Below are 26,286 nucleotides of genomic sequence, written 5' to 3'. Positions count from 1 at the left end.
GACTAAAAATGATGACTGAGGCAGCAAAGACCAGACTGGTGGGCCTTGTTCTTGACTGCTCATTAGAATCACCTAGGGAGCTAATAAAAACACAAATGCGCTTTCTGCCCTGGAGAGATTCTATTTGCCGAGATGGGACTTAGGTCTTTGTGTTTTTTAAAGCCCACCAGGTAATTCTTAGTAAATTACTACAGCATTAGATCCTGACAGCAGAGAAGCTTGGAGAACAATATATCTGAATTTGAAAAAAAGCCTCTGATGTATCCCCTAAAGTACATCACTTGCATGTGTGTGGGTGGGCTTGTCTGGGGAAGCCATAGGTTTATGCATTATTGAGAAAGTAGGGGGAAAAATTCATTATTCTGCAGCCTCCTAGAATGAATAAAAGCCTCTGCTGCATAAAAGGAGACATATAACCAACTGTCGAGCTCATGTGAGTGATGAAAAATTGAGGTTTTCTTATATTTTCAACCCTCTAATTGAAATATTATTTCCTGGGCCCAGAGAGCTAGAGTAAGATGTAAGTTATTGTCTTGCTTGTGGCTGACCCAGATTCTGTCCTCAGCACTTCATATGATCCCCCTGCACCACCAAGGGTCACTCCTGAGCACTCCAGAACCAAGAATAGCTCCTGAGCATCGCTGGGTATGACCGAAGCATCCTCCATCACTCCAAAAGGATATTCCTTTTATTCCAGTTGTTGCGCAGAGCAAGAGATATTGTCAGATTTGCTTTATTCCAGAAAAAAAATTTCATTTTTCTAGTTGGTGATGGGCATTTATAATATTAGAATATTTCTTCCCACTAATCTCTAAAGTTAAAAAGAGAGTAAGGCAGAAATGTTAAAAGAAAACTTTTGGGGCTATGTATTTTTAAGCCATGTGATGTGTAGACTCAAAAAGAAAACAAAAACTTGTCAAGAGGGAATGACTTCATGTGATTGGCATCAATGCATTCCCCAGGGGTGTGGGAAAGAATAATACCATCTTGTACACCCACGAGGCCTTTTGGGACATCCGTAGGGTGATAAGAACTTTATCAGGCAGCAGAGCACAGATCTTATCTATGCCTGTACCATCAGGGCATAGTTGAGGTTGCATGTTGCCAGTATGGAGGCCTCATGGAGAAGCCCAGAACGCAGTTGGCTCAGGGGGTAGCTCCTAAGGGTCAAGGATAATGGAAGGCTCTTTCCAGTTCTCCTCCTAGTTTCCAGCATGTCCCCAGAGAAATCCTCTGTCACCACCCCCCACCCCACCCCCAGACATTATCTCTTTCTTCCTGTGATGTGGGGACACCTCTGATCATCATCTGGTAATGTTTAGGAAACTCCAGCAGACCTTGGTCTGGCCAGTTCTGCAAACAATAATGTGTGCCTGGTTTATGAGATGGTTCCACGAGAATGGAGGTGGGGGCAGGGTGCCAAACATGGCCTGTGCTTTTATCTTTGGCATTAGAGAGAGGGCCCCTGGCAGAGAGCCAGGTTGGAGTTTACTGGAATATGAAGTGCAGACGTGCTTTCTGGAGGTGGGGCGCTGGGGGTGGGTGGGGTGTCTGCAGTATGCCCTAGACAGGATGCAGAGCGGTCTGAAAGAGCATGAGTCTTGGGGATTTTTGTGTCGTGTGCCTCGGGGGAATGAGGTAGGGTCCCCAAAAGCACTGCTCCAGATGTTTGGTACCCCTCCTTTTCTCCCCTCCTAGAGCTGCTGCCAGAACCTGTGCCCTTGAATGCTGGCCTTCTAGACTGCCCCATCCCCCAGTTTCCAGGAACTAAGCTCCTTCTGGAGTGTTCACTGACTATAGCATTGTTTTTGAATAATTGGAGACAGGCTGGCAATTTTCCACTGAGAGACAAAAATGCAATTCTGAGCTCTTTCTTTTTTTAAAAAAATGTCTGAGATATAAAAGATAATCCCTCCCCCTCAGACAGGGACATACTCCTTTTGAAATTTTTTGCCTGTTTGGCCCAGAATCTGAGGATTTTAGTGCTGTCTTACAAGGTGCTAGTGAGTATGGTAAATTTGTGCAGTTCAGCTCTGAAAAGGTATCATAGAGGAATGTTCGTAGAAGCTGCATCAGTCGGTATTAAGGAACAGGTTCTGAAATCACATTGAATGATTTCCTTTGGTTGATGTTAAGATTTACTTCCTAAAAATAAGCCTGTTTAGGCTTCCATCCCACAACTCATTTTCTTTCTTTTTTTTTCTTCTTCTTCTTCTTTTTTTTTTTTTTTTATCATTGAATCACCATGCATTAGAAAGTTACAAAGATATTTGTGATTAAGTTTCAGGCATACGGTGTTCTGACACCAATACTTTTTTTTAAATTGTAAATGTGGACCCCTCCAGAGCTATTTCCTTGGTTTGGGACCACAGATTAAATAATCATACATGCTTGGTTTAGCCAAGAAGTTAAATATGCCCCATTCCCCTCTGATTTCAGAATTTTGCCCACTATTGTTGTTAGGGAGTGAGGGGATATTAGTGTTAATTCAATCATCATTATTAAACAACTGTTTAATTTTTTAACAACTGTTGCCATTCCTGTTTTGCAGACTACAGTACTGATTTGGGTGCAGTGTTTATCTCGCTTCTGCATTTGTCTCTGTGCTCTTCTACAATGGTGGTATTTGCAATGTGAGAAAACTCAGCTTAAAGTAGACGGGATAAAAATAGAAGAGGTTTGGTTTGCAATTTGTTGCACAAGCACAGATTCCAAGTTTTCTTCGATCACAATTTCAGGTCTTTCTTCATGCACAACAGATACTGTATACATAGGTGGCTAATGGAGTGGAATGATTAGTTTCCATTTCCATGGTAACCTGAGTCAAGTTCTTACCTGGGGAAGTGAAGCCAGGAGGCACTGTTAGCCTTTGGGTCTCACAGCTGGCCAGCAGAGTTATGATTGGGGGATTGAGCCTCCAGATTTCCACATGTGTACTCCTCCCTGACACCGCCCATATGCCAGGAGCACAAAATACAAATCATGCTGGTTTTCTTCTTCTTTTCAGAGTTCTTGAGAAACCCTGTCTATGTTATCATAATTATTCTCTCAGAACGCTATTCCTTATACCTGATTTGAATCCATCCTGTTGCTGTTTAAAATTAGCTGTTTCTAAAGAATATATATGAGAAGGGTGAGAGTTTGGAAGAGACTAGGTAGTCATTTGGAGGTATACTTGATTTTAACAACTGTTACCATTAGAACAATTTTCTTGTAGCAATCTTTTTCCAACCTCAAGCTTCCCCACTTTGTGGCGTTTATACAAGGAGATTGCCAGAACTCTGCTAGGAGTGATGAATACACAGCCATACATGCTATTCATTTGATAATCTATTTGAAAATTAGACAAGACTTGAAGACTTCTCTGAAGGTACTTTTGTTATGGGTTCCAGTAGCCTTCTACTTCATATGATCCCTATTGTGTGTTCTTAGGAAACTGTCTTCTTTGTATGGGATGAAGGTGCAAGAAGGGTCAATCTCTCTCTCTCTCTCTCTCTCTCTCTCTCTCTCTCTCTCTCTCTTTCTCTCTCTCTCTTTCTCTCTCTGTCCATCTCTATCTCTCTGTATGCCTGTTTTGTTTTTTTGGCCACACCCAACTGTGCTCAGGGCTTACTCCTGACTCTGAGCTTTAAGATCTCTCTTTGAGAAGCTCAGGGCATATGTGCTGCTGGGGATTGAACCTGGGTCATCCTTGGGTGCAATCCAACCACTTTACCTGATGTACTATCTCTCTGGTACTGAAGAGTCTCTTTCTTAAATATCTTCATGTATTGTTTAGGGGCTTTTCTATGCCAACCACTCATGTCATTTTTCCACAAAATGTGACATTACTGTTAGCTTCAGTAAACAGCTCTGATGGGGGTCAGCTCTCCTACGATTCTGAGTGCGTATGAATGACAAGTATTTTTATTCCCTCTTGAGTTACCTGATTTTCTCTAAGCAAACAAGCTAATTTCCCTGAAAAGTAGTTATAGTCAGTGGGACAAGAATACATAGCCCAGAGAGGGGAAAAGATTTGTGGTTGTAGATGGGAAAAACATAGGGTGGTTCTAGTGAGTCTATCTGCACACATCGAGGCTGATGTTTGTGTCCTAAATGCCATGAACAGAGAATATTGCTTTTCCTTCTGGCAATTCTGTAAAACTGGAAAATTAACATTGAACCTGCATTTGCTTCCATTGTGTATAGCCTTAGCAAAATATGCAGTTGTAGTTGAGTACTCTTTCTTATATTGGAAATTCAGTGGACATTGGTGAATGCTCCCAGGTGCGATCAGAGCATGTCATCACACAGAACAGTGCTACAAGAAGTCCCAGTGTCTTCATGAGTCCTCCTTATTAACATCAGCACTGCATTTGTTCTGGGCTTTCGTTCTCCTCATTGCCAAAATGTTCCTCAGTAGGACCTAAATTCTGTTGGCTAGGCAGAATTTTTCAACATGAGAAAAGCACATCAGTTCTGGCATCTCCCAACTCAAGATGGAGAGAGGGGGAAATGAAGGTGATGCTGGACATGTGACAGGTCACAAAGTTCAGTGTCTTCATGTGTCCTACTTGGAGGCTTAGTGATCCCTCCATTTCATAAAGTATATAGCCAGACAGTGAATACAGGGGGGTTAGGCACATGCTTTGCATGCCACTGACTCTGGCTCAATTCTAATCACTGTTCCCAGATCCTCCAGCACTCTCAGCAGTGATCCTAGAGCCCAATTAGGTGTGGTCCCCAAACCAAAATCATCGTCATCATCATCATCATCATCATCATCATCATTACCATCATCATCATCATCACCATCATCGTCATCATGTAGATTTAAAAGTCATCTTTGAGGCCAGAGAGATAGTTCCTCAGTCAAGGAACTTGCCTTGTATATGACTGATGTTGCTTTGATCTTCAGCAATGCATATGGTCCTTTGAGCACCTCTGGGAATGATCCCTGAGTACACAGCCAGGAGTAAACCCTGGAAACAGCTGGTGGTGGCCCAAAAGTCAAACAAAAAGCCATATTTGCAGGAAAATTTTATTTAATCTGTGAGTTGATGACCTAGATGACATCCTTTCCATTTCCATCAGTTATACTGCTGCTCTAAGCATCATGGATGGACCTATGGAAGTCAAAGGCATTTCAGATCATTGTTGGTAGATGAAAGGATTTATCTGCAAGATAAGAAAGAGGAGCCTTCTAAAGAGAGGGGAAGGGATCTGCAGAGACATGAGGGCCTGGCACAGGTACCTTTTTGCTCCCTCCTCCATTAGGAAAAACATAACCTATTTTTTTCCTTCCTAATAAGAATAGGCTCTAGTCAGTCCTTTTTTAACTCTTTGTCCTTTCTGGGATATAGCAGGAGCATTTAAAACTCTGAACTAACACCCAAGAATGGCCTAGATAAGTATCCGGAGATTTACTCCATGGCTTGGAGGTCAGCCACACATGCTAGGGGAAAAGGCAGCTCAGATAGAGAAGGGAGCACCAAATAAAGGTTGTTAGGAGGATCATCCCAGAATGGAAGAAGCATGCTGAAAGTAGACTATAGACCAAATCTGATTGCTGCTCAATGCCTCTTTTGCAAACCACAGCACCCAAAAAAAAGAGAGAGAGAACAAAAGGGAATGCCCTGCCACAGAGGCAGGGTAGGATGGGGGACATGGGGGGTAGGAGGGATACTGGGATCTGTGTTGGTGGAAAATGGGCACTGGTGGAGGGATGGGTGTTCGATCATTGTATAATTGAAACCCAAGCACAAAAGTTTGTAAGTCTACAACTGAACCTCATGGTGTTTCAGTAATAAAAATTAAAAAAAAAAAACTCTGGTCTCTGTGCCTTTTGTGACATGGGCTTATAGATAATGCAAAAGGAAAGAGAATGTTCATCTGCTTCAAGAATAAATACCACTGAAGAAACTTAGCTTCATTGAGGTTAAATACCTTGCCAAGTCCACACAAGTATGAAGGAGGGATTCAGGTTCATATTTTATAATTCTAATTCCATTGTTCTTTTCACTTATATTCTAATTATTGTATACACTGTGCCTTAATTGCTAATTACAGCTGTCTGCCATTTGAACATCTTCAAATTGAGAACATTTTCTTTTCCTTCTTCCCCATCCTTGAAAGCCCATTGACTGGTGTGAGGTTGATATGATAACAAGGAGTGTTCCATTTTAACCACTATTTTTCCACTTTATTTAAGACCACTTTTCAACCTCAAGTTAAATCTAAACTGCTTTCAGTTGTTTTTTGCCAAAGAACATGGAAATTGGTTCCAGCAAAGATGTTTCCTGTGAATCATAAAGGTCTTGAATGATGTTGTATATTAATCTGTTAGCCCCAGTATATTATCCATGAACCAAAGGACCTCTGTGAGAAGCACTGTAAATTAAACTTTATTTCACTCATGTTTTTGAGGAAACTCAAACTTCTCAATATTATTCCTGAGTGCAGACATCCTCTTTGAACTTTATTCTTGCCTCAAAACTAAAGAACTTAAAAACTCAGAGACACATCCCTTTCCTTCTTTTAAGACATGAAAATCATTGAATTACTGAAAAAGTTTCTGAATGTTCAGCAATTTTTATTTCCCATCCTATACTCATGTCTCCCCAACCCAATCTAAAGTTTGCATGAGGACTGGATAACAGGAAGTCCTGGTAAGCAAATTGCCTAACTCGTTTTTCTTTTAATGTGAGCCATCTGAAATTAGCCCAGTGCAGGAATTTCAACATCAAACATATTTGAGTCAAATGAACACATCTGTTTCACTTGAATGTTCCAGATGCTCAGAGGATCTGGCTGCATCTAATGTTTGAGTCTAATAGAGCCGGTGGTCACTTCCCCAAGGGTATGGTTCGACGAGCTGGTGAAATTCCAGTCCTGGCCTATTGATATATATTTTTTTGTTTTCCGATCCATAATAATCATGGCACCTGAAACATATGCTTCTTACTCTGAAACTCGAAGAAGCTCTTGGGCCAATTGTAGATAATTGTACTGCTTTTAATGGTAAGATTCTCCCATATCATCTGGCACCTCTGTTCTAGAGTTAAGTGAATGATGTTAGGGTATTTATTTAGTAACTTTATATGAGGAAATGAGATACCCTCATTGATACATCCCCTAGTTGGTAGAGTCGGAGTTCTGTGCCAAGTCAACGACTTGATTCTGGGAAAGAATAAGGAGAGTCAGTGGAACCACATTAAAATTAGCTTGATTCTGTTTCCAGAGAGCACTGGTCCTGAGCTACTGTGCTATTTCTTATGCTGGGGCAAGGGGATGAGGTCATATTTAGGTTCTAGACTGTTGTCTTGACCTTTGAAGGAACACAGTAGCTGCAATGTTCATATACCTTTTCAATATAATTCTGATGTAGTAACAGTAGAAACAAATCAAAACACAAGTATGGTGTGAGGTAACAGCCTCATATGTACTTGGTTGAAATTCTCCTTATTGTGAAATTAAGGTAACTTGGAGTATTGTTACCCCTGGATTAAAGATCAGTCTTCTCATTAATTCACTTTGTCACCCATATTTACTGAATAACTTATTATGCTGACATTGGGAGTAGAGATAATATTTGGTCATGGTCCATCAAAGAGTTCTGAGGCAAGATGGTGAGCTAGGCAGTGTATAAGAAACCTCAAAAGAGAGATTTGTTCAGGTGGACTGGTAATGGCTCAGTGTCAAAAGTGCCTGCTTTGGATTCATGAGGCTGTAAATTTAATCTCTGGTGAATCCAGCATGTGCTGAGCAGGGTTCCAGCAGCTGTGCTATGTGGGACCTTTGGCAACAAACAGAGTGTACAATTTCTGGCTCACCATAAGTGTACACGTGCACAACCAAGTGTGTATATGGCCTAAGGTCATCACAGTGACAACAAAGGGAAGGGAAGGGGAAAATTATAAAATGGGGGCTGGAGATATGACTCAAAAAAGGAAAAGCACATGCCTTGTCTGGGGAAGATTTGAATTCATTTCACCACAGAATCTTTCTTACCCCCAAGCACCATCAGATGTAGTCCCAGTGGCCCCCAGCACTGCTGGTCCTCAAACACCCGAAAAAGAGAATTTAAAAGTTGGTGCTAAGAGAGATTTACATTGAGCAGTGATGGGAGCGCAACAGAGCTATGTTAACTCAAGAGTCAGAATTAGAAGTTTCCTGATACTTGGGTATATTTGGGTCTGAGTCTTTTTTTTCTTTTTGAGTCACACCCAGTGATGCATAGGGGTTACTCCTAGCTCATGCACTCAGGAATTTCTCCTGGCGGTGGTCAGGGAACCATATGGGATGCTGGGAATCAAACCTGGGTCGGCCGTGTGCAAGGCAAACGCCTTACCCACTGTGCTATTGCTCCAGCCACGGGTCTGAGTCTTAAAGGCGAGAAAGCCAAAGAAATGAATGGCAGTAGTAACCTGAGGCAAGAGCAGGAAACTGAGATCCAAGTCCTCTTAGAATTCAAAGGTAGGGGTTCTTACTGAAGAATACGCAGAGGAATAGTATGGTCAGATTCAGGCTAGGCCCCTAAAAGGAAAATGTGGAATTGAACGAAAAGTTGCCAAGAATTTAGAGAAATGAACTCAATCTTTGGGAAGTTTGCAGCAGGACATGGTGGTGGTGGTGGTGGTGGTGGTGGTGGTGTGTGCGTGTGTGTGTGTTGTGTGTGTGCGCGCACGCATGCGCACATACATAAGGACTGAATCTGTCTCTGTGCCACTTCAGTTTCTAAAATGGCAAAGTGGAAAGAATATTCATGGTTGTCTAGACTAACTTTGCATTTTATACGTGAGGAAACTGAGAAAAGAAAGAAAAGAAAGGCTTAACCAAAGATATATAGCATAATGGGGTACATGTTTGTGTACATACATACATATATATGTGTACATATATACATACATACATACTGCTGAATATGTGTGTATATAAATATACAGTATACATGCATTCATGTGTATAATCACATATATACATATGTACATATCTACACATACACTCAAATACAACTGAATGTTCTTTTCCTGTAGGGGCGAGAAGGGCTAGACCCCCCACTATAGTGACGGTTACAGGAGAAACCACAGTATGGAGTAGGGAAGGTCAAAAGACATTAGTGAGAGAGTGAATTGATCTGGGAAGAAGACTGTAGAAACATCTACTCTCTACAGTATATTGTAGACAGTCTACAGTAGATTGATTTCACTTCTTTTTTAAATTTATTTTTTATTAGTGAATGACTGTGAGGTACTGTTACATACTTCCAAATGTTCGTGTTTGTGTTTCAGTCATACAGTGATCGGTTACCCATCCCTCCACCAGTGCCCATTCTCTACCACCAATGATGATTTCACTTCTTTTGTGCTATGAATAATGCTGCTATAAACATGAATACATTCTTTAAAACAAATATTTCTAATTAGTTTTTTTGTGTTGTTGTTTTGGGGTCACACTTGGCAGTTCTCAGAGATTCCTTTTTTGCACTCAGGGATCACTCCTGGTATTCTCAGGGAACCTTGTAGGATCAAACCCAGACCAGCCATGTGCAAAGTATATACCCTCCCTGCTGTACTATCTCCCCAGCCCCAACACATGAGTTCTTATATGAATATATTTCTCATTTTATATCTAAGGAATATATCTAAGGGATACATAAGGTATGGTTTATATCTAAGGGATAAAATTATTAGATAATGTGGTAGCTCTATGTTTAACCTTTCGAGAAGCTTCCAGTATTTTCCAATGAGACTAAGCCATTTTATATTCCCACCAGTGACAATGTATGACTTTCCAGTTTCTCTACATCGTCACTAACACTCATTGCTCCTTTGTTATTATAATCATATTGTAGTAATGGGATAATATGGAATGTTCCATATTCCATAGTGAATATTAAATAATTTCTGGTTGTAGTTTTCATTTATATTTCCTTGATGACTGGTGGGGGTGGTGGGAGGGATACTGGGAACATTGATGGTGGAGAATGGGCATTGGTGGAGGAATGGGTACTCGGTCACTGTATGACTGAAATGTAAGCACAAAAATTTGTAAGTCTGTAACTCTATCTCATGGTGATTCATTAAAAATAATAAAAAATAAAAGAGAAGAGAGTTCCAAATTAAAATTGGACTCTAAGTCTCCTATAAAAGTCAACAAATGCCAAGTGATGTCCATGGGTCACACACCTGGAAGTTATTTTGAAAAGCCATTTAGCATTTAGCACTATAGCTTTAAATGACTTACTGTTACTGACTGCCTTTTTATACCAGCTCTATGTATCTCTCCTTTAATTTCAATGCTTACATAAAAAAATAAAGTGTAATGTACTTTGATCATCAAAAAATATCTTTTTAATATACTTACTGACCAGTTGTTGTTGTTGTTGTTGTTGTTTTGAAGAAATGTTTGTTCAGATCATTTGCCCTTTTTTTTAATTGAATAATTTGTTTTACTTTATGTTCTTTTGATTTGGCTTGTGCAGGATGCTGACATGCTAACTGGTGATGAGAAAGTATGGAAAGAAGTTCAAGAATCCCTGAAAAAAATTGAAGAACTAAAGACACATTGGCGTATCCTTTGACCTGGTTATGCTGCTGAGATTGCTTCCTTCTTCACTGGAGTCTGGGATTAATGAAGCCATGTTAAGATTTTTCTGTTTTTGTTGTTGGGCCACATCTGGCAGTGCTCAGTGCTTATTCCTGGCTTTGTGCTCAGGGATCTCTTCTTTGAGGCCAAGGAGACCATGGGTGGTGCCAGTTATCAATCTAGGGTCAGAATAACACTCAGAGCACAATCAGGTAGAGCCTAGGCTGCTTCTACTGTACCATTGTGCATAAATTTTGCAAGGAGTATGCCCCAGTTTTCCAAGCATTGCTGAAAATTGCCCCTATTGGTCTTTTCCCATCTTTTGTGTATGTGTGTGTGGTGCCATGGATAGAAACCAGGGACCATGAATAAAAGACAAGCACTGTACTTCTGAGCCACATCCTCAAGCCCTCATATTTTCTTATAGCTAAGTAGTTTTCCATTGTGTATATAAATTACATCCTTTTTTTAAATTCACTCATCTGTCATTTGGCACATGGTTATTTCCATATCTTGGTTATTGTAAATGACACTACAGTGAACAAAAATCTATGTGCATATGTCGTTTTGAATTAATGTTTTTGTATTCTTCAGGTAGCTACCTGGGAATAGATTTCTGTATCATGTAATATATCTATTTTTAATATTCTGAGAAATCTCCACACCATGAAAATGAACCAATTTACATTCTGAGGCTGAACTAATTTACATTCCCAAGTACATTCCCAGTACATGGAAGTTCTTTTTTCTCCATATCCCTCCATCACTTGTTGTTTCTGACCTTTATGATATTCGCCACTCTTAAAGGTGTGAGATTATATCTCATTATGATTGTTTTTATTTTCATTTTTCTGATAATCAGTGATAACTAGAGGGTTGTTCTTTTGTGTTTTAGTGGGGTTTTTTGGTGTCTTCTGGACATTTGTATGTGTTCTTTGGTGAATTGTCTCTTCTGTTTAGTTTTCCCCATTATTGTTTTTACTGTAAGCATACTTGTTTTAATCTTGGTAGGGATAAGGCAATACATCAAGACATGCCTATTATTGCAAAAGTTTGCATTATGTACTTACATGTATCACTTAATCACTTAATCACTTAATCCCTGTTATTCATCGATTTATTCAAGCGGGTGCCAGTAACGTCTCCATTCATCCCGGTTGCGTGCTAGCGTAGCCCAATGGTATCTGTTCGTTTTAGGAACATGTAGAGCCTCAAACCGATCATTTAGGGTCTTGACGAAGAAGTCTGACCATCTTATAGGTGGGCGTCCACGTGATCTTTTGATGTCTCGTGGAATCCAATCAGTAATGGCTCTAGTCCAGCGGTTGTCTGTAAACCTCATTACGTGTCCAGCCCATCTGATTTTTGATGTCTTGGCAAATGAGACAGCGTCCCTGATTTTTGAGCATTGACGAAGATCAGAACTCCGGATTCTATCTCTCATTTGAGTGATATGTATACATATATACATGTATACATTTTTGAAATTGTTTTATTTTTATAAAGTTGTTCATAGTAATTCATTACATTTAATATTTGAACACCAATCTCTTCACCATTGTACCTCCCACCACCATATTTCAAATGTTTCCACCCCAAATCCCAAACTGTGCCCCCAAAGCAGAACAGAAATAATCAATTTTGTATAGGGAAAAGTACCAAAGATTGTTGTATTGCCTTCTTCTTTAAACTGCAGCAAATGTGGTGTGCTACTCTCTTCTGGGAGCTCTAGTTGTGAGTCTCTGTATCATGGCCATTACTGAGATTATATGGCACCAGGGGCATTTTGTGTGTGTGACTGCCAAGCTACCACCAAAACTAGGGAGATGGGGGAAGGTCACTCATTCCCACTCCATGTGAGCCTGGCGATTTCAGTCATAGGTCCCGAATACCTGGGTTTTTCTGCAGATTTACTCACGGATGAGTTTCATCCGAGCCTGTGGAAAGTGGCCATGAGCATGGTGGCAACTGAGTTCTGGGGGTTTTTGGCAACCATCCTCCCCATTTTGGGATGGGTTATTTTCTTATTTTCAATTTGTGAGCTTCTATATATTTCAAAATTAGCCCTTTGTCAGATTTAGGGTGTTCAAATATTTTCTTTCATTCAGTAGGATTTTTTAAAAATTTAACTCACATTTTCTTTCACTATTCAGATGATTTTGTTGTATATAATTCCACTTGCTCATTTTTGCTTTAGATTCTTTTGTCATTGGAGGTGAATCCCCAAGGGCATCAGTGAAGTCAGTGTCTGAGAGTATTTTTCCTACCTTTTCTTCAATGTATTTTATGTGTATGGGTCTGACATTCAAGTCCTTAGTTCGTTTTGAGTTAACTTTTCTTCCTAAGTGTGAGATAGTGATCCAGTTTTATTCTTTTGCATTCAGATAAGTATCTGTCCAGTTTCCCCTCACATAATTTATTGAAGAGACTTTCATTTCTCCATTTTATGCTCATAGCCCCTTTGGTGTACATTAACTGTCTAAATAAATGAGGATATATTTCTGCGCTATCAGGCTGGCCCATTTACTGTATGTATGTTTTTATTCCAATGCCACATGGTCTTGATTTTTATAACCTGTAGTTATAATCTGAAGTAGGGGAGTCTGGTATCTCCACACTTCTCTTATCTCAAGATTGTTTTGGCTCTTTGAGGTCTTTTCTGGCTCCATATAAATTTTAGAATATATTTTTTCTGTTTTTTTGAAGAGTGGTATTAATACTTTTAAAGGGACTGAATTAAATTTGTATACAGCCTTGGGTTATAGTGGCCATTGAAACAATATTAAGTTTTCCAACTACTGAGGATGAAATATCTTTGCATTTCCTTATACCCTTTTTTTTATTAGTTTTAACAGTGGCTTTTAATCTTTAATGTACAAGTCTTTTTTTTTATAATTTATTCCTGGACACTGTAAATTTAAAAACTTTAAATTTAAAAACTCTTGCTTCCTTAAAACATTGGTGGAGAGTGTGGGGTTAGAATACTGTATGCTTGAAACTTTATCATTAACAGTATTATTAATTGTGATGAAATTAATGTTTTTTTAATTTTTTCTCTTCTAGTTTATTGCTGCAATATATTTCTGTATAATTATTTAGTAATCTGTCCTTTATTATATTTATTGTTTTTAATAATTTTATAAGAATCTTTAGGGTTTTTATTTTTCATGTCATTTATAAACAGTGATAGTTTCATTTTGTCTTTGGATCCCTTTTAATTTCCTCTATTGGTTTAATTTATTTGATTAAGAATTTCAACACTATGTTGAATAATGCTGGTAAGAATGAATGTTCTTGTCTTTCTTGTGTACAGGAAAAACTTGCCTTTTTTCACTATTGAGTATGATCTTCTCCGGGGATTTGTGATATATGGCCTTTGTTATGATGGGGTATGTTTTTTATATCCTCATACTGCTGAGACTTTTTATTATAAATGGTTGTTGAATATTGCCAAATGATGGTATCTGTTGATATAATCATATGATTGTATCATTTTATCTTTCGTACTGATAACACGGTGTACGCATATTTTGGATCATCCTTGAATCCATGGAAGGAACTCCTTTTGGTCTTGATGAATGATTTTTTTTAAATGTATGTTTTATTTGGTTTGCTTAGATTTTGTTGAGTATCTTTGCATCTATGTTCGTTCTGCTGAGATATTGGTCTATATTTTTTTATTTTGTAGTGTTTCTGCGTTTGGTATCAGAGTGTTGTTGGCTTTATAAAATCTATTTGAAAGAGTTCTCTTCAACTTTTTGTAAGAGTTTAAGTATAGGTTCAGAAATATAGTACAGCAGATTGGGCTTTTTGTTGTACACAGCTGACTCAGGTTCAATCCATGTACCTCACATTGTCCCTTGATCACTGCCAGAAGTGATCCCTGAGAACAGAGCCAGGAGTGAACCCTGAGTACTGCCAGTTGTGATCCAAAACAAATACAAACCAAGAGCTTAAGGGTAGGTAAGATAGTAATAGGGCATCTTTGAAAGTTTGGTAGAAGTCACTAATGAAATCACATGGTCCTGGCCTTAATTTTTCAGAGACTCGCAATTTTCATTTTCTTCCTAGTAATTGGTCTATTTAGGTCTTTTGTTTCCTCCTAATTTAGCCTTTGTCTAGTGCTCCAGGTGAGCTTTTAGGGTTTCAAGACCCAGAGTGCCTTGACCAGCAAATAAGATCTATTGGACTTTTGCATAGGAACCTGCAGAGAACAAAACTCCTTAGTCTCTGCACAGTTCCAATTGGCATCTGGGTGACATCCAAAAGAACTGAGATGTCAAGTGCCTTGTACCAGCCTGGTGCCAAATGAAAGCATAGGCAGTGTGACAAGGGAATGTGGTCATAAGTGACTAGGACTAATGGTGGTGCTCAGTCCACGTGGATTTGAGGAGGCAGGTAAATGGGTGTTCATGGTCTCTACAGTGCTTGGCCCCTATTATGGTGCTGAGTCTGGAGGTCAGCCCCTGAGAAACCCATACCAGCTCAGGTCTGAAAGGCAACTGGACCCTCAGCCCCAGATGTTGACAGAACACATACCCAGGGCTGGCATGGAACAGAGTCTGGCCAGCTGTGGGCCAACAAGAAAGCACAGCAGGTGGTAGGGTAAGCCTCTTTGTTATGCTTTAGAACAGTTTGTTTGTTGCCTGAAAATTGATGGCTTGAGTGCTTGGTATCAGTCAAGGATCAGACCTGTTAGTCTCCCAGGAGAAAGCAGCCTTGGTAGCTGCCTCTCCCAGCTAGCTCCACTATTTGCTAGGGTGGGAGAAGCACTCCTCAGAAACTTGCCCTCAGGGGACTTAATACCATGGAGAACCAGGTGGGTCCTTGTGCCCTCTGTTATCAGGACTTTTCAGAGAGGTTATCAAAATGCTGCCTGACAGAAGCTCTAACTCCAGTCCCTTGCCTCCAGTTCCAGTTTCATAAATCAACACAGGATTGTAAGATTAGAGTGCTGCGAGGAGTGCATAGATGTTTGGACTTCAAGTACTTGCCTGACAAGCACAAGGCTGTAGGTGCAAACCCTGGTGCCTCCCTTAGGCACTGAAGTTATCCTCACATCTCTGGCTCTGCCAATTGGGAGACCTAGTGAGAAAACGCACGGAAGATTGTTGGGTGACTTCGGAAACACCCAAGACATGCATGAAATCTTGAGCACTTCCCTAGTAAAGTCCCCATATGTAAATTTCTTTTTAAATTTTTTTATTTCTTTTTATTTTAGCTAAATCACCATGAGATATATAGTTACAGAGTTGTTAATGATTGAGTTTCAGTCAATGTTCCAACACCCATCCCTTCACCAGTTCACATTTCCCACCACCGGTGTCTCCAGTTTCCCTCCAGCCCACTCCCCCACTCTTAACCCAGCCCCTACTTTTTCGCAGCCTGCCTCTATGGCAGAAACTTTTCTTCTCTTTCTTTAATTTTCCTTTTAGGCACTGTTGTTTGTGACAGTTTTACTGAAAGGATATCATGCATATCACTTTACCTCTTTTTTAGCACTCAGTTTTGACCAGAGTGATCATTTCCAACTATCATCGTCATGGTGGTCCCTTTTCTGTCCTAACTGCACTCTCCCTCCTATTTTGTAGCAAGCTTCTTACCATGGACAAGTGTACCTGGTCCTTGTTTCTACTCTTTTTAGGTATTATTCACATATCATGTGTGTGTGTGTGTGTGTGTGTGTGTGTGTGTGTGTGTTTAATATCATGCAAATGAGTGCTATCATTCTGTTTCTTGCTCTCCCTCTAACTGATTTTACTCAGCAAGATAATCTCCATGTCCATCCATGTATAAGCAGAATATTTCCATAGCTACATTTTTAGTGGTCTATTGTGTAGATGTCCCATAGTTTCATTAACCACTCATCTGTTCTCCGGCACTTGGATTGTTTCCAGATTCTGGGCTATTGTATACAGTGTTGCAGTGGTCACAGGAGTGCAGATAGCTTCTCTGCAGTTCTGTCCCTCAGACATGTTTTTTGGATTGCACCTTCTTGACCCCTGGTGGCTTCTTTCTTGGCAAAACCATTGTTCTATTTTCTGTCTTTTGAGGTATTATCACTTTGTCCCAGGCTGTTAGAGCTCTGTGAGCCAAGGTTTCATGTTGGTTTCTGTGTAGATTAATCCAGATTTTGGTGTAGATCTGATTGGGAAGAACCAAACAAAGGTTGTCCCTATTCAATTATCTATACCCCCAGTGTTCCTTTTTCTTTCTTTTTTAAATAGGGTTCACCTCCATGCTGAGAGACCCTGACTCTGCTCCTGATTATGCTCAGCCTGGCTGGGTTGACCTTTGGCCATGGGGGAGAGGGGGCAAGGTCAGAATGGGGGAGGAGCAGCGAGCCACCAAATGCTCCTGTTTTCAAAGATGAACTCTGTCATTTCTAAAATCTGTTAGCCAGCGAGGATTTTATTTTCTCTGCTTGTTTCTTTTTTTTACTTTTTTAAAAATTTTTAAATTTTTTTATTAGTGAAAAACCATGAAGTACAGTTATAGACTTACAAATTTTTGTGCTTGGGTTTCAGTTATACAATGATCAGGTACCCATCCCTCCACCAGTGCCCATCCACCACCACCACGGGTCCTAGCATTCCTCCCACCCCCCGTCTCCCCCCCCCACCCTGCTTCTGTGGCAGGACATTCCCCCTTGTTCTCTCTCTCTTCTTTTGGGTACTGTGTTTTGCAAGAGAGGCATTGAGTGGCAATCATGTTTAGTCTATAGTCTACTTTCAGCATGCCTCTCCCACCCTGGGAGGATCCTCACAACACCCTTTATTTGGTGCTCTCTTCTCTATCTGAGCTTCCTTTTCCCCTAGCACACGTGGCTGGCCTCCAAGTCATGGAGCAAAATTCCTGGTACTAATCTCGGCCACTCCTGGGTGTTAGTCTCCCATTTTGTTGCTTTATGTTCCCCAAATGAATGCAATCTTTCAATGTCTATCCCTCTCTTTCTGACTCATTTAGCTTAGCATGATACTTTCCATGTAGTACCACTTGTATGTAAATTTCATGACTTCATCTTTTCTAACAGCTACATAGTACTCCATTGTGTAAATGTACCAAAGTTTCTTTAACTAGTCATCTGTTCTCAGTCACTCAGGTTTTTTCCAGATTCTGGCTATTGTAAAGAGTGCTGCAATGAACAAACAATTGCAGATGTCACTTCGACTATACTTTTTTTGCCTCTCTGGGATATATTCCCAGGAGTGGTATTGCTGGGTCAGTGTATTTGGAGAATATCCTTTCCCATTCTGTAGACTGTCTTTGTATTTTGGTCACTGTTTCTTTTGAGGTGCAGAAGCTTCTTAGTTTATTAAGATAGTCCCATTTGTCTATCTCTGTTTTCACTTGCTTGGCCAGTGGCATGACATCTTTGAAGATACCATTAGCTTCAATATCATGGAGGGTCTTGCCAACTTTGTTTTCAATAAACTTTATGGATTCCGGTCTGATGTTGAGGTCATAAATCCATTTTGATCTTACTTTTGTGCATGGCATTAGGCAGAGATCTGAGCCCAGTTTTTTGCATGTAGCCGTCCAGTTTTGCCAGCACAATTTATTAAAGAGGCTTTCCCTGCTCCATTTCACTTTTCTTGCCCCCTTATTGAAGATTAGATTATCATATGCTTGGGAGGAGATGTCAGTATATTCAACTCTGTTCCATTGATCTGCAGCTCTGCCTTTATTCCAGTACCATGCTGTTTTGATTATTACTGCTTTGTAGTAGAGCTTGAAGTTAGGCAGGTTGATTCCTCCCATTTTCTTTTTACTTTTTAAATAGTTTGGTAAAGACTCTAGAATTGGTGACCAAAGGAATGAAAAGAAACATGCTCTCATCACAATGTTTACTTAGAACATACGAATGCAGAGTCACGGCCCTGTAGGGTAAAGTGTGTTTCCAAGGTTCGTACGGGGATTTCATGCAGGAGCCAGAGCTATATGCTCGGTGCCCGCAGCTCTGGATCAACCTTCCTGAGAGAGCAGTGCCCCAGGTGATGCTCATGTTGTCCCTCTGAGAGCTCCACTCCCAGGTAAGTCTAGTCCCTGGGATGTACAGACTCACCCACCTTCCCAGGAGTACTATGACTCAGCCATGATCTGAGGCTGCAAGAATAGAAAGAAAACATAGCACAAGAAGGTGATGGAATTAGTATGATCCTGTCTGAATTTTAACATCCAGTTTGGAGAGTAAAACCTATTAAAAGGGATGTAGAACCATTTAAACAGATTTAAAGAGTGGAAACAGGGTCAATATGGATACACACACATATACACACACACACACACACATATATATATATATATATTAACTTCTGGCCAATTTGATTAGTGGTTCAATTGCAAGAATCCAGGCATGTGATGTTGGGGATTCTTGGCCCACACCCAGCAGTGCTAGGGGGCCTCCAGGGCTGCACCCTGGCATTCTGTGATGCCAGGAACCAAACCCAGGTCAGGCACATTCTAGACATGCATCCTAACCACTGTGTCGCTTCCTGGCCCCACAACAGAATGTTTCATATATAATCCTGCATTTATGACTCTCAGACACAGTGGGCAGCATATGTGTTAACTATCTTAGTAAGATAGGTTTTTGGAGGTGCATGATCTCAACTAACAAAAGAAGTGTAAAAGCTTCATGAGGAGCTGACAACTGTGTCCAGGAAGGGAGAGTCTGGGTGAATTTACTAGGAATATATACCATAAAGCAGGGGAGGCCAAGCTGAGAGCAGCACACTGTTGGTCATTCCCAGTTGTCAAGAAGTAGAGGGAGGGGCCTGGCAATACCCTAAAAGCCATACCTGGGGGGTAGACAATGTATGAGATGAACTGAAACAGTAGAGTAATGTGGGTAGTTGAGAAGTACCCTGTGGTCCCCACATCCTTGAGTTGCAAGGAGTTGATTAGTTCTCAAGTAGATTTCCTGGCTCCTCTTCTCTTTCCCCTAACCCTCTTTAGGTTAGTATTTTATTACATTATAAATTAATAAATAGAGCATTACATTATGATATATTACATATATTGATATTAAATACTAAGTCTTCAGGGTAAGGTGTCTGTTCAGTCCATCAACTCCTTTTCTCTTTGGGTGGGCTCTGTTCCTACTTTGCTCTAGAATGCCATGCCTCCTTTGGAACAAAATGACTTTCATAAACACAGAGCAAATGCCAGCAACTAAAATTGTGAGCAAATACATATCCTCATTAGCTGCGGGGAAAGCCTCCCAGTTAAAATTATTTTACTTTTTTCTTTTCTCACTGGGATGTTTTACAGAAAAGGTTTGCCTTGTTTGCCAGGAGTTGGTTGCCAGTGTTGCAAAGGAAAGTTGGCATGCAGTTCCTTCTAGCTTGCTGGCGGAAAAAGTAGCTGTATTCCTTTCCTTGCCTGCAGAGTAGCACATTTGGTTCTTACTTTTAAGGCCTGTCACCTCAAACCTCTTCCAATGAGGTGGAGCCTATATAAATAAAGAGGCAAATAAATAAGGAGGCCAAGCAACATGATGTTAAAATGAGGTGCAAAATCTTGCCACTGAACTATATTGCACTGTGTAAAAGACAGTCATTCCTCTTGACAGTTCATCAAATATCTAATCCAGAAATGAAAAGTCACAGAGGTTAGCTTGGCAATCTGTTAGAAAATCAGTGCATTGCCACAGATACTGCTTTCCCCAACCTCTAGGGGATACATGCAGCAAACTTTAAACATCCATGTCAGATGAATACAAAAGAAAACACCAACTCACTTTCTTTCAATAAATGTAGGATCAGAGTCACCTCCTCTGAGACAGGGCTCATCCTAAAACTACAGAGTGTTATGGACAGGAAATGTGGCATAAAGGCTTTCAGCTATGCCTTACAGTGCTTAATTTTTTTTTCTTTTTGGGTCACACCCAGTGATGCTCAGGGCTCTGCACTCAGGAATTACTCCTGGAGCTGCTAGGGGGACTGGCCCCCCAGTGCTTAAAATTCTAAGCAAGGAAGCCATGACTTTGGGATAAGGCATTACCGTGGAAAGAAAAACTTCTTGTGAAGCTTTTAGTAATGGTCTTAGTCCCCACTCACAAATGGTTTGATTGGTTTCATATATGTGTTTCATTATGTCTTGGAAAGCAGTGCCCTCAGATTATGGAGGCTAGAGGAGGTCAGCTGTGCTGATGGAGGGAAGAGGCTAAGCTAAAGGAGCAAAGGAGTGCATGGAGGACTCGCTGTTTAGGGCAGGGCTTGCTCTTAGGGCCTGGATAAGGAGGGCTTTGTGTTGGGGTTTGAAGGCACAGGGTGTAGAAGCAGGGAGCTCCGGACTGTGGGAGAGTGCTAGGAAATGTAGGCGGAGCGGAAGAAGCTTCATCAGACTCCACCCACTGGTTTGTCTTATGCCTAGTCATACCCAGAAGGCAGGGCAGGTCAGGAAGGAGGAGAGCAGTGATATTAGTGTAATGTGTGTTTTGAGAATGTCACTATATTTCCCATGGTGTGCCTGACATTCAGAACTCTTTAAAGCTTGTAAAGGAACACATAAAGAACTTTTTGTGTTTGCTTCCCCCCCCCCCCCGCCCCCTCCCATATCACACCCTGCTGTGTTTAGGGAACATTCCTGGAGGTGTTCAGGGGAACCTATGTGGGGTCTGGCACTAAACCAGGTTATCAGCATGCAAGGTGGATGCCCTGCCCACTGTATTATCTCTCCAGCCCTAAAAAATGAAGAACTTTTGAAGTTTTACATACACTGCCATTTAATTCTTACAGTGATTTTAAGCCTTCCCTATCCCCCCACCCCCACCTGCCCAACCTGTTGACCTTAAAGTGCTCAGAGGACTTCCTCCGACTTCAAATATCTGACAAATGATAGAACTAGCTTAAATCCAACCCCATAGTCAAAGGCAGTGCCAATGTCTGCTACATCCAAAATCCTCCATCCCCATTTGAAAGCAGATGAACGTGATGCTGCTCAGACTGAATTACAGGTGGGAGTGGTGACACAGGGACAAGCATTCGTCTTGGTCTCTAACTCTTCATCAGCATCACAGGGTGGAAGTGGAAGGGGTGACGGGCTCAAGACCCCTGATGTCTGTACACTCACCTTCAGCTGGTGCTTCCAGGAAATCCCTGTCATAGGAGTTCCAGTCATATTCCTAACACCACACATCTGGTGTTCAGTCTTCTCACCAGCTATGGCAGTTAAAAAAACTCAGTGACATGGGGCTGGAGCAGTAGTACAGCAGGTAGAGAACTTGCTTTGCGCGCAGCTGATCTGGATTTGATCCTTGATACACATCATCACATATCATTTTCTCTGAGCCCCGCCAGGAGTGAACCCTGAGTACAGAGCCAGGAGTAAACCTTGAGCACTGCTGGACATGGCCCCCAAACAAAACAGAACAGGCACACACACAAACCTCAGCGACACAAAACATCATGAAAGTAGATAATGGGTTCAGTTCATCAGAGAGTCAGTACCACCCAAAGGGGATCTGGGGCATTTTCCAGCTTCTTTCCAAAACATAATTTCTCCCTACCTGCAGTGGCAGAAAATATCACTGTCATAATCACTGTCATCCCGTTGTTCATCAATTTACTTGAGCGGGCGCCAGTAGCATCTCTATTCATCCCAGCCCTGAGATTTTAGCAACGTCTCTTCACTCGTCTTTCCCAAAGGTACTGGAGGCTCTTTCAGGGTCAGGAGAACGAGACCCGTTGTTGTTACTGTTTTGGCATATTGGGAATATGCCATGGGTAGCTTGCCAAGCTCTGCGTAAAATGTACTATTAATATTATATTAGAGGGAAAAGTTAAATAAAAATTATTTTATTTGGTATAATAAATAATTTTATTTGGCTTAGTGTAAGCTTGAATCACTTTTGCTTTATAATAATTTGGCTTGAAAACAACATCTAAGTTTGAGGTTTAGTGGAAATGGTTTTGTTCCCCTCATATCTTTCTGTGAGTTCTGTCCTACATGCCTCATATCTGCTTATGAATTCTAACCTACATGCCTCAGAGCATGACCTAGAAGCAGGAAAGAGGACCTTCTTTTCAAAAAGAAATCTCTCTGCAGCTTAATTTCAGATTAGATCATATCTGCGGCAGTAGTTAGTAGAATAAATAATATGAAACCAAGCTAAGTTTTCATTGAAGAAGCAGCCACTTTCACTCCGAGACTAGACTGAAAGAGTGCAGAGAGGAGTGTGAAGAAAAGAATGGTTTTCTGGATATCTTAATCCTCCAAATGCAGCCTTGTTGATGGAAACAGAATTCACTGCGAGATACCACTTACATGTTTTTGTTTCTCAAGTGTGTTTTCAGGCAGCTCATCTGTGTAAAATAATAAGCGCCTCCTTCCCTCCTGTGCTTGGGGAACTCTCCAGCCTTTTAAAGAATCTCATTTTACTTTTGTTTTTTCTTGATGAAAACAATGAGTCCTTAACTAAGGTTAATAACAGAGTGGGAACAAGTTCTGGCTATGTGCCAGGAGATCATAAGCAGCAACTCGGAGAGGCTTCCTGATACCAACATCTACCAGCTGAAGGTGCTCGACTGTGCCATGGATGCGTGCATCAATCTGGGCATGCTGGAAGAGGCCCTGATCTATGGTGTTCGAACTATGGAACCATACAGGTGAGTCCTTGCCGAGGGACCAACAGAAAGGCTGCCTTTTCCCTTGGCCTGGAGACAGAAACTGAATCCTGCTTTATATTGAATGTTACAGTGCTTTTTTATTTTATTTTTGCTTTTTGGGTCACATCCGCAAATGCACAGGAGTTACTCCTGGCTTTGCACTCAGGAATTATTCCTGGCGGTGCTGAGGGGACAATATGGGATGCTGGGAATTGAATCTGGGTCAGCCCAGTGCAAGGGAAATGCCCTACCTGCTGTACTATCGCTCCAGCCCCCAATAGTGCTTCTTAATCAGTGTATCAAACCCAACCTTGTTTGACTTATGCCTTGCCTCCTTCATTTGTCAGTTGTCATTTGTAAATGTTCAGTTGTCACTTGTAAATGTTCGTCATCATTTGTAGAGTCTACAAGCGAAGGTGTGCAAAGACAGGTGTGAGACTGCCTCCCTGCCCGCCCCACCAGTGAGAACAGTGCTGCCTCTCTGAGGCCAGTGTAGAGTCCTACGGGGAGCAGGAGAGGAGGAGGGACAGGCCTGTGTCAAGAGGGGAAACTGAGGCATTCACCCCTGTTGCTGATATTGGTGAGGATGTTGTTGTGGCTCTACCCACATGGTAGAGCCTGGCAAGCTCCCCATGGCGTATTTGATATGCCAAAAACAGTAACAACAAGTCTCACAATGGAGACGCTACTGAGGCCCACTCGAGAAAGTTGATGAACAACGGGACGACAGTGCTACAGTGACATTTATTGTGGGGCACATAGTCTGGCAGAGGAACTGAGGGCTTTAGCATTGCCAGGGTACCTTTACTTGAGTAATGTGCCCTCAGAACCTCCTAGTGACCCAGGCAGGTGCTTAGACATGCTGTGGAGTTAGGCCAAAGAATTATTGGTAATTAATTTCTTTTGTGACTAGAGTGACCTGAGACGACAGGATGTTTTGCCCCTAGATATTCTTATAACCTCAGAGGAGCTTTGTGAAAGAGGACAGTGTTGAAGTCAAGGCTGGGAGTTTGGTGCAGGTTGGTATAGGATCCTGATTTGCAGTGATCTAAGAACCGTGGGAGTTGACACACTTTGGTCCAAGGCACACTCCACCGTTTGAGGTTGAAAGATCTGTCTCCAATGTGGAGCAAGGTCTTTCACTACTGGAAAGGTTTCCCCCAATGCCCCTGGAAGACCAGAACACTATTCTGGGCAGAAACTGAGTTTTCTAGCTCTGAAAATTTTGCAAATCTGATCTAGCCTCCTCCCCCTCAGCCCCTGGGGCAGGCAGAGGAGGAATCCAAGTCTAGACCTGTACCACATGGGACTACAGGCAAGGGAGTGGTTCTGTTCCAGGGAGCAGAGAGAAACAGAGTTGAGGCTACTAACCTGTATCCCACCAGTACTCCCAGTGAAAACCTTAAAGAGAGAACAAGAGAACAAATTCCTAGAATCAACATGGTGAAGCAGAAGCAAGTCAACAAGTCTGGGATATAGGATCAGTTCAGGCGCCTAAATTAACACTGTGTCAGAAAGAAAGGCCAACACCCAGGAGAGTGGTACAGGCAGAGAGGAATTTGCATCCCCTTGGCCCAGTGATGCCTGAGGCCCATCTGCCAACCATGGCACCAGGGTGACCCGGAGGATATTTGCAGAACTCCTGTACTTGTTTCTTCCACTGTCTTGTGGTTGAACAGCTTTGCAGTCCAGACTGTGAGTCAGCTTTAATCAAACTTAGGAGAGATTGCCTTGAGGGCTGAGACTCTAAACTTTCCCATAGCATGTAGTGTCTGTTCGATATGATGAGTCTTGTGGGTTCTCAGAAAATATGAATGGAACAAAAGAGATAAAGCTTCATTCTCTGAGAATTCCATGGCGCAATGCAAGGCAGTTCAGGGACAATTGTTGTAACCCCTCTGGACTCCCAGGCTCAGGAAGGCAGCCCACAGGCTTTTGGGTAAATGGAAAGAAGCCAGCAGGAAGATGCAGACTGAAACTGTTCTTCCTCAAGACCCCAGCTGCTCATTGCCCCTGGCCATGCACTGACCCCTCCTGCCTGATCCTCCCTTTCCTGTTGGTATCCAGTTGGCCCTCCTGGCCATTCTGTGCCCAGATTTTGCTTGGCTTTTTGGGTCACACCCGGCGATGCACAGGGGCTACTCCTGGCTCATGCACTCAGGAATTACTCCTGGCAGTGCTCGGGGAACCATATGGGATGCTGGGAATTGAATCCAGGTCGGCCGAGTGCAAGGCAAATGCCCTACCCGCTGTGCTATCACTCCAGCCATTGCATGTATTTTTGAACCTTTCCCCTGCTGGAGCGATAGCACAGCGGATAGGGCGTTCGCCTTACAAGCGGCCAACATGGCCGACCCGAGTTCGATTCCTCCACCCCTCTTGGAGAGCCCGGCAAGCTACCGAGAGTATTCGATATGCCAGACACAGTAACAACAAAGTCTCCAATGGAGACGTTACTGGGCCCACTCGAGCAAATCGATGATCAACGGGAGGGCCTTTACCTTTTACCTTTACCCCTGTACCTCATTGCCTCCCAAAGCCTCTCTGAAAGACACACATTCTTACCATGCAATTAACTTCGGTCTCATTGACTTAAACTTGAGTCCAACAATGAGATCTTTGTTGCCTGCAGTGTGTAGTCCATCACATTATTTGGAGTGCACTGGGTTTAACTTTCCTGGTGGTTGGCAGGACACAGTCTCTCATAAATGTACAGTCTGTTTTTGTTCCTGGTGACAAATTCCAAGACTCCTTTGGTTTCTCTGCCTTATGTTCAAGAAACCCCATCTGCAGCATTCCATTAAATGAGCTCCAAACCTTTGACTTTTAAAGGGGTAGTAGAGGAAAGCTCTTCAAATACCCAAACTTCACAAAATTCAGACAAACAAAAGGAATGGATGCTGGTAGGGTATTTGCCTTGCATGTGACTGACTGAGGTTTGATCCCAGCATCCCAGAGCTAGGTCCCCCTGGCCCTCGAGAAGTGATCCCTGAGTGTAGAGCCAGGTGTGACCCCCAAACAAACAATAAAAAGAGATGAGTGTTGGCAAACTTTGTTAAAAAGAAACAAACACACACTCACACACACACAAACAAAAATACCCTTTCAC

At 41.7% G+C, this 26,286-nt stretch overlaps 1 protein-coding gene across 2 annotated transcripts in view; it reads left to right on the top strand.

Moving 5' to 3' along the window:
* The window catches only part of SMYD3 (SET and MYND domain containing 3), an 853,166-nt gene that overhangs the window by 714,052 nt on the left and 112,828 nt on the right, over positions 1 to 26,286 (top strand). For both annotated transcript variants that reach the window (XM_056133094.1, XM_056133103.1), the window contains 2 exons: positions 10,463 to 10,550; positions 23,003 to 23,177. In XM_056133094.1, the coding sequence (XP_055989069.1) occupies positions 10,463 to 10,550; positions 23,003 to 23,177 (263 nt within the window). The remainder of the gene's footprint in view (positions 1 to 10,462; positions 10,551 to 23,002; positions 23,178 to 26,286) is intronic.

Source organism: Sorex fumeus, unplaced genomic scaffold, assembly GCF_029834395.1.
Source record: "Sorex fumeus unplaced genomic scaffold, SorFum_2.1 ptg000007l, whole genome shotgun sequence".
Lineage (NCBI taxonomy): Eukaryota > Metazoa > Chordata > Mammalia > Eulipotyphla > Soricidae > Sorex > Sorex fumeus.
This window is presented reverse-complemented; position numbering and strand designations above follow the sequence as displayed.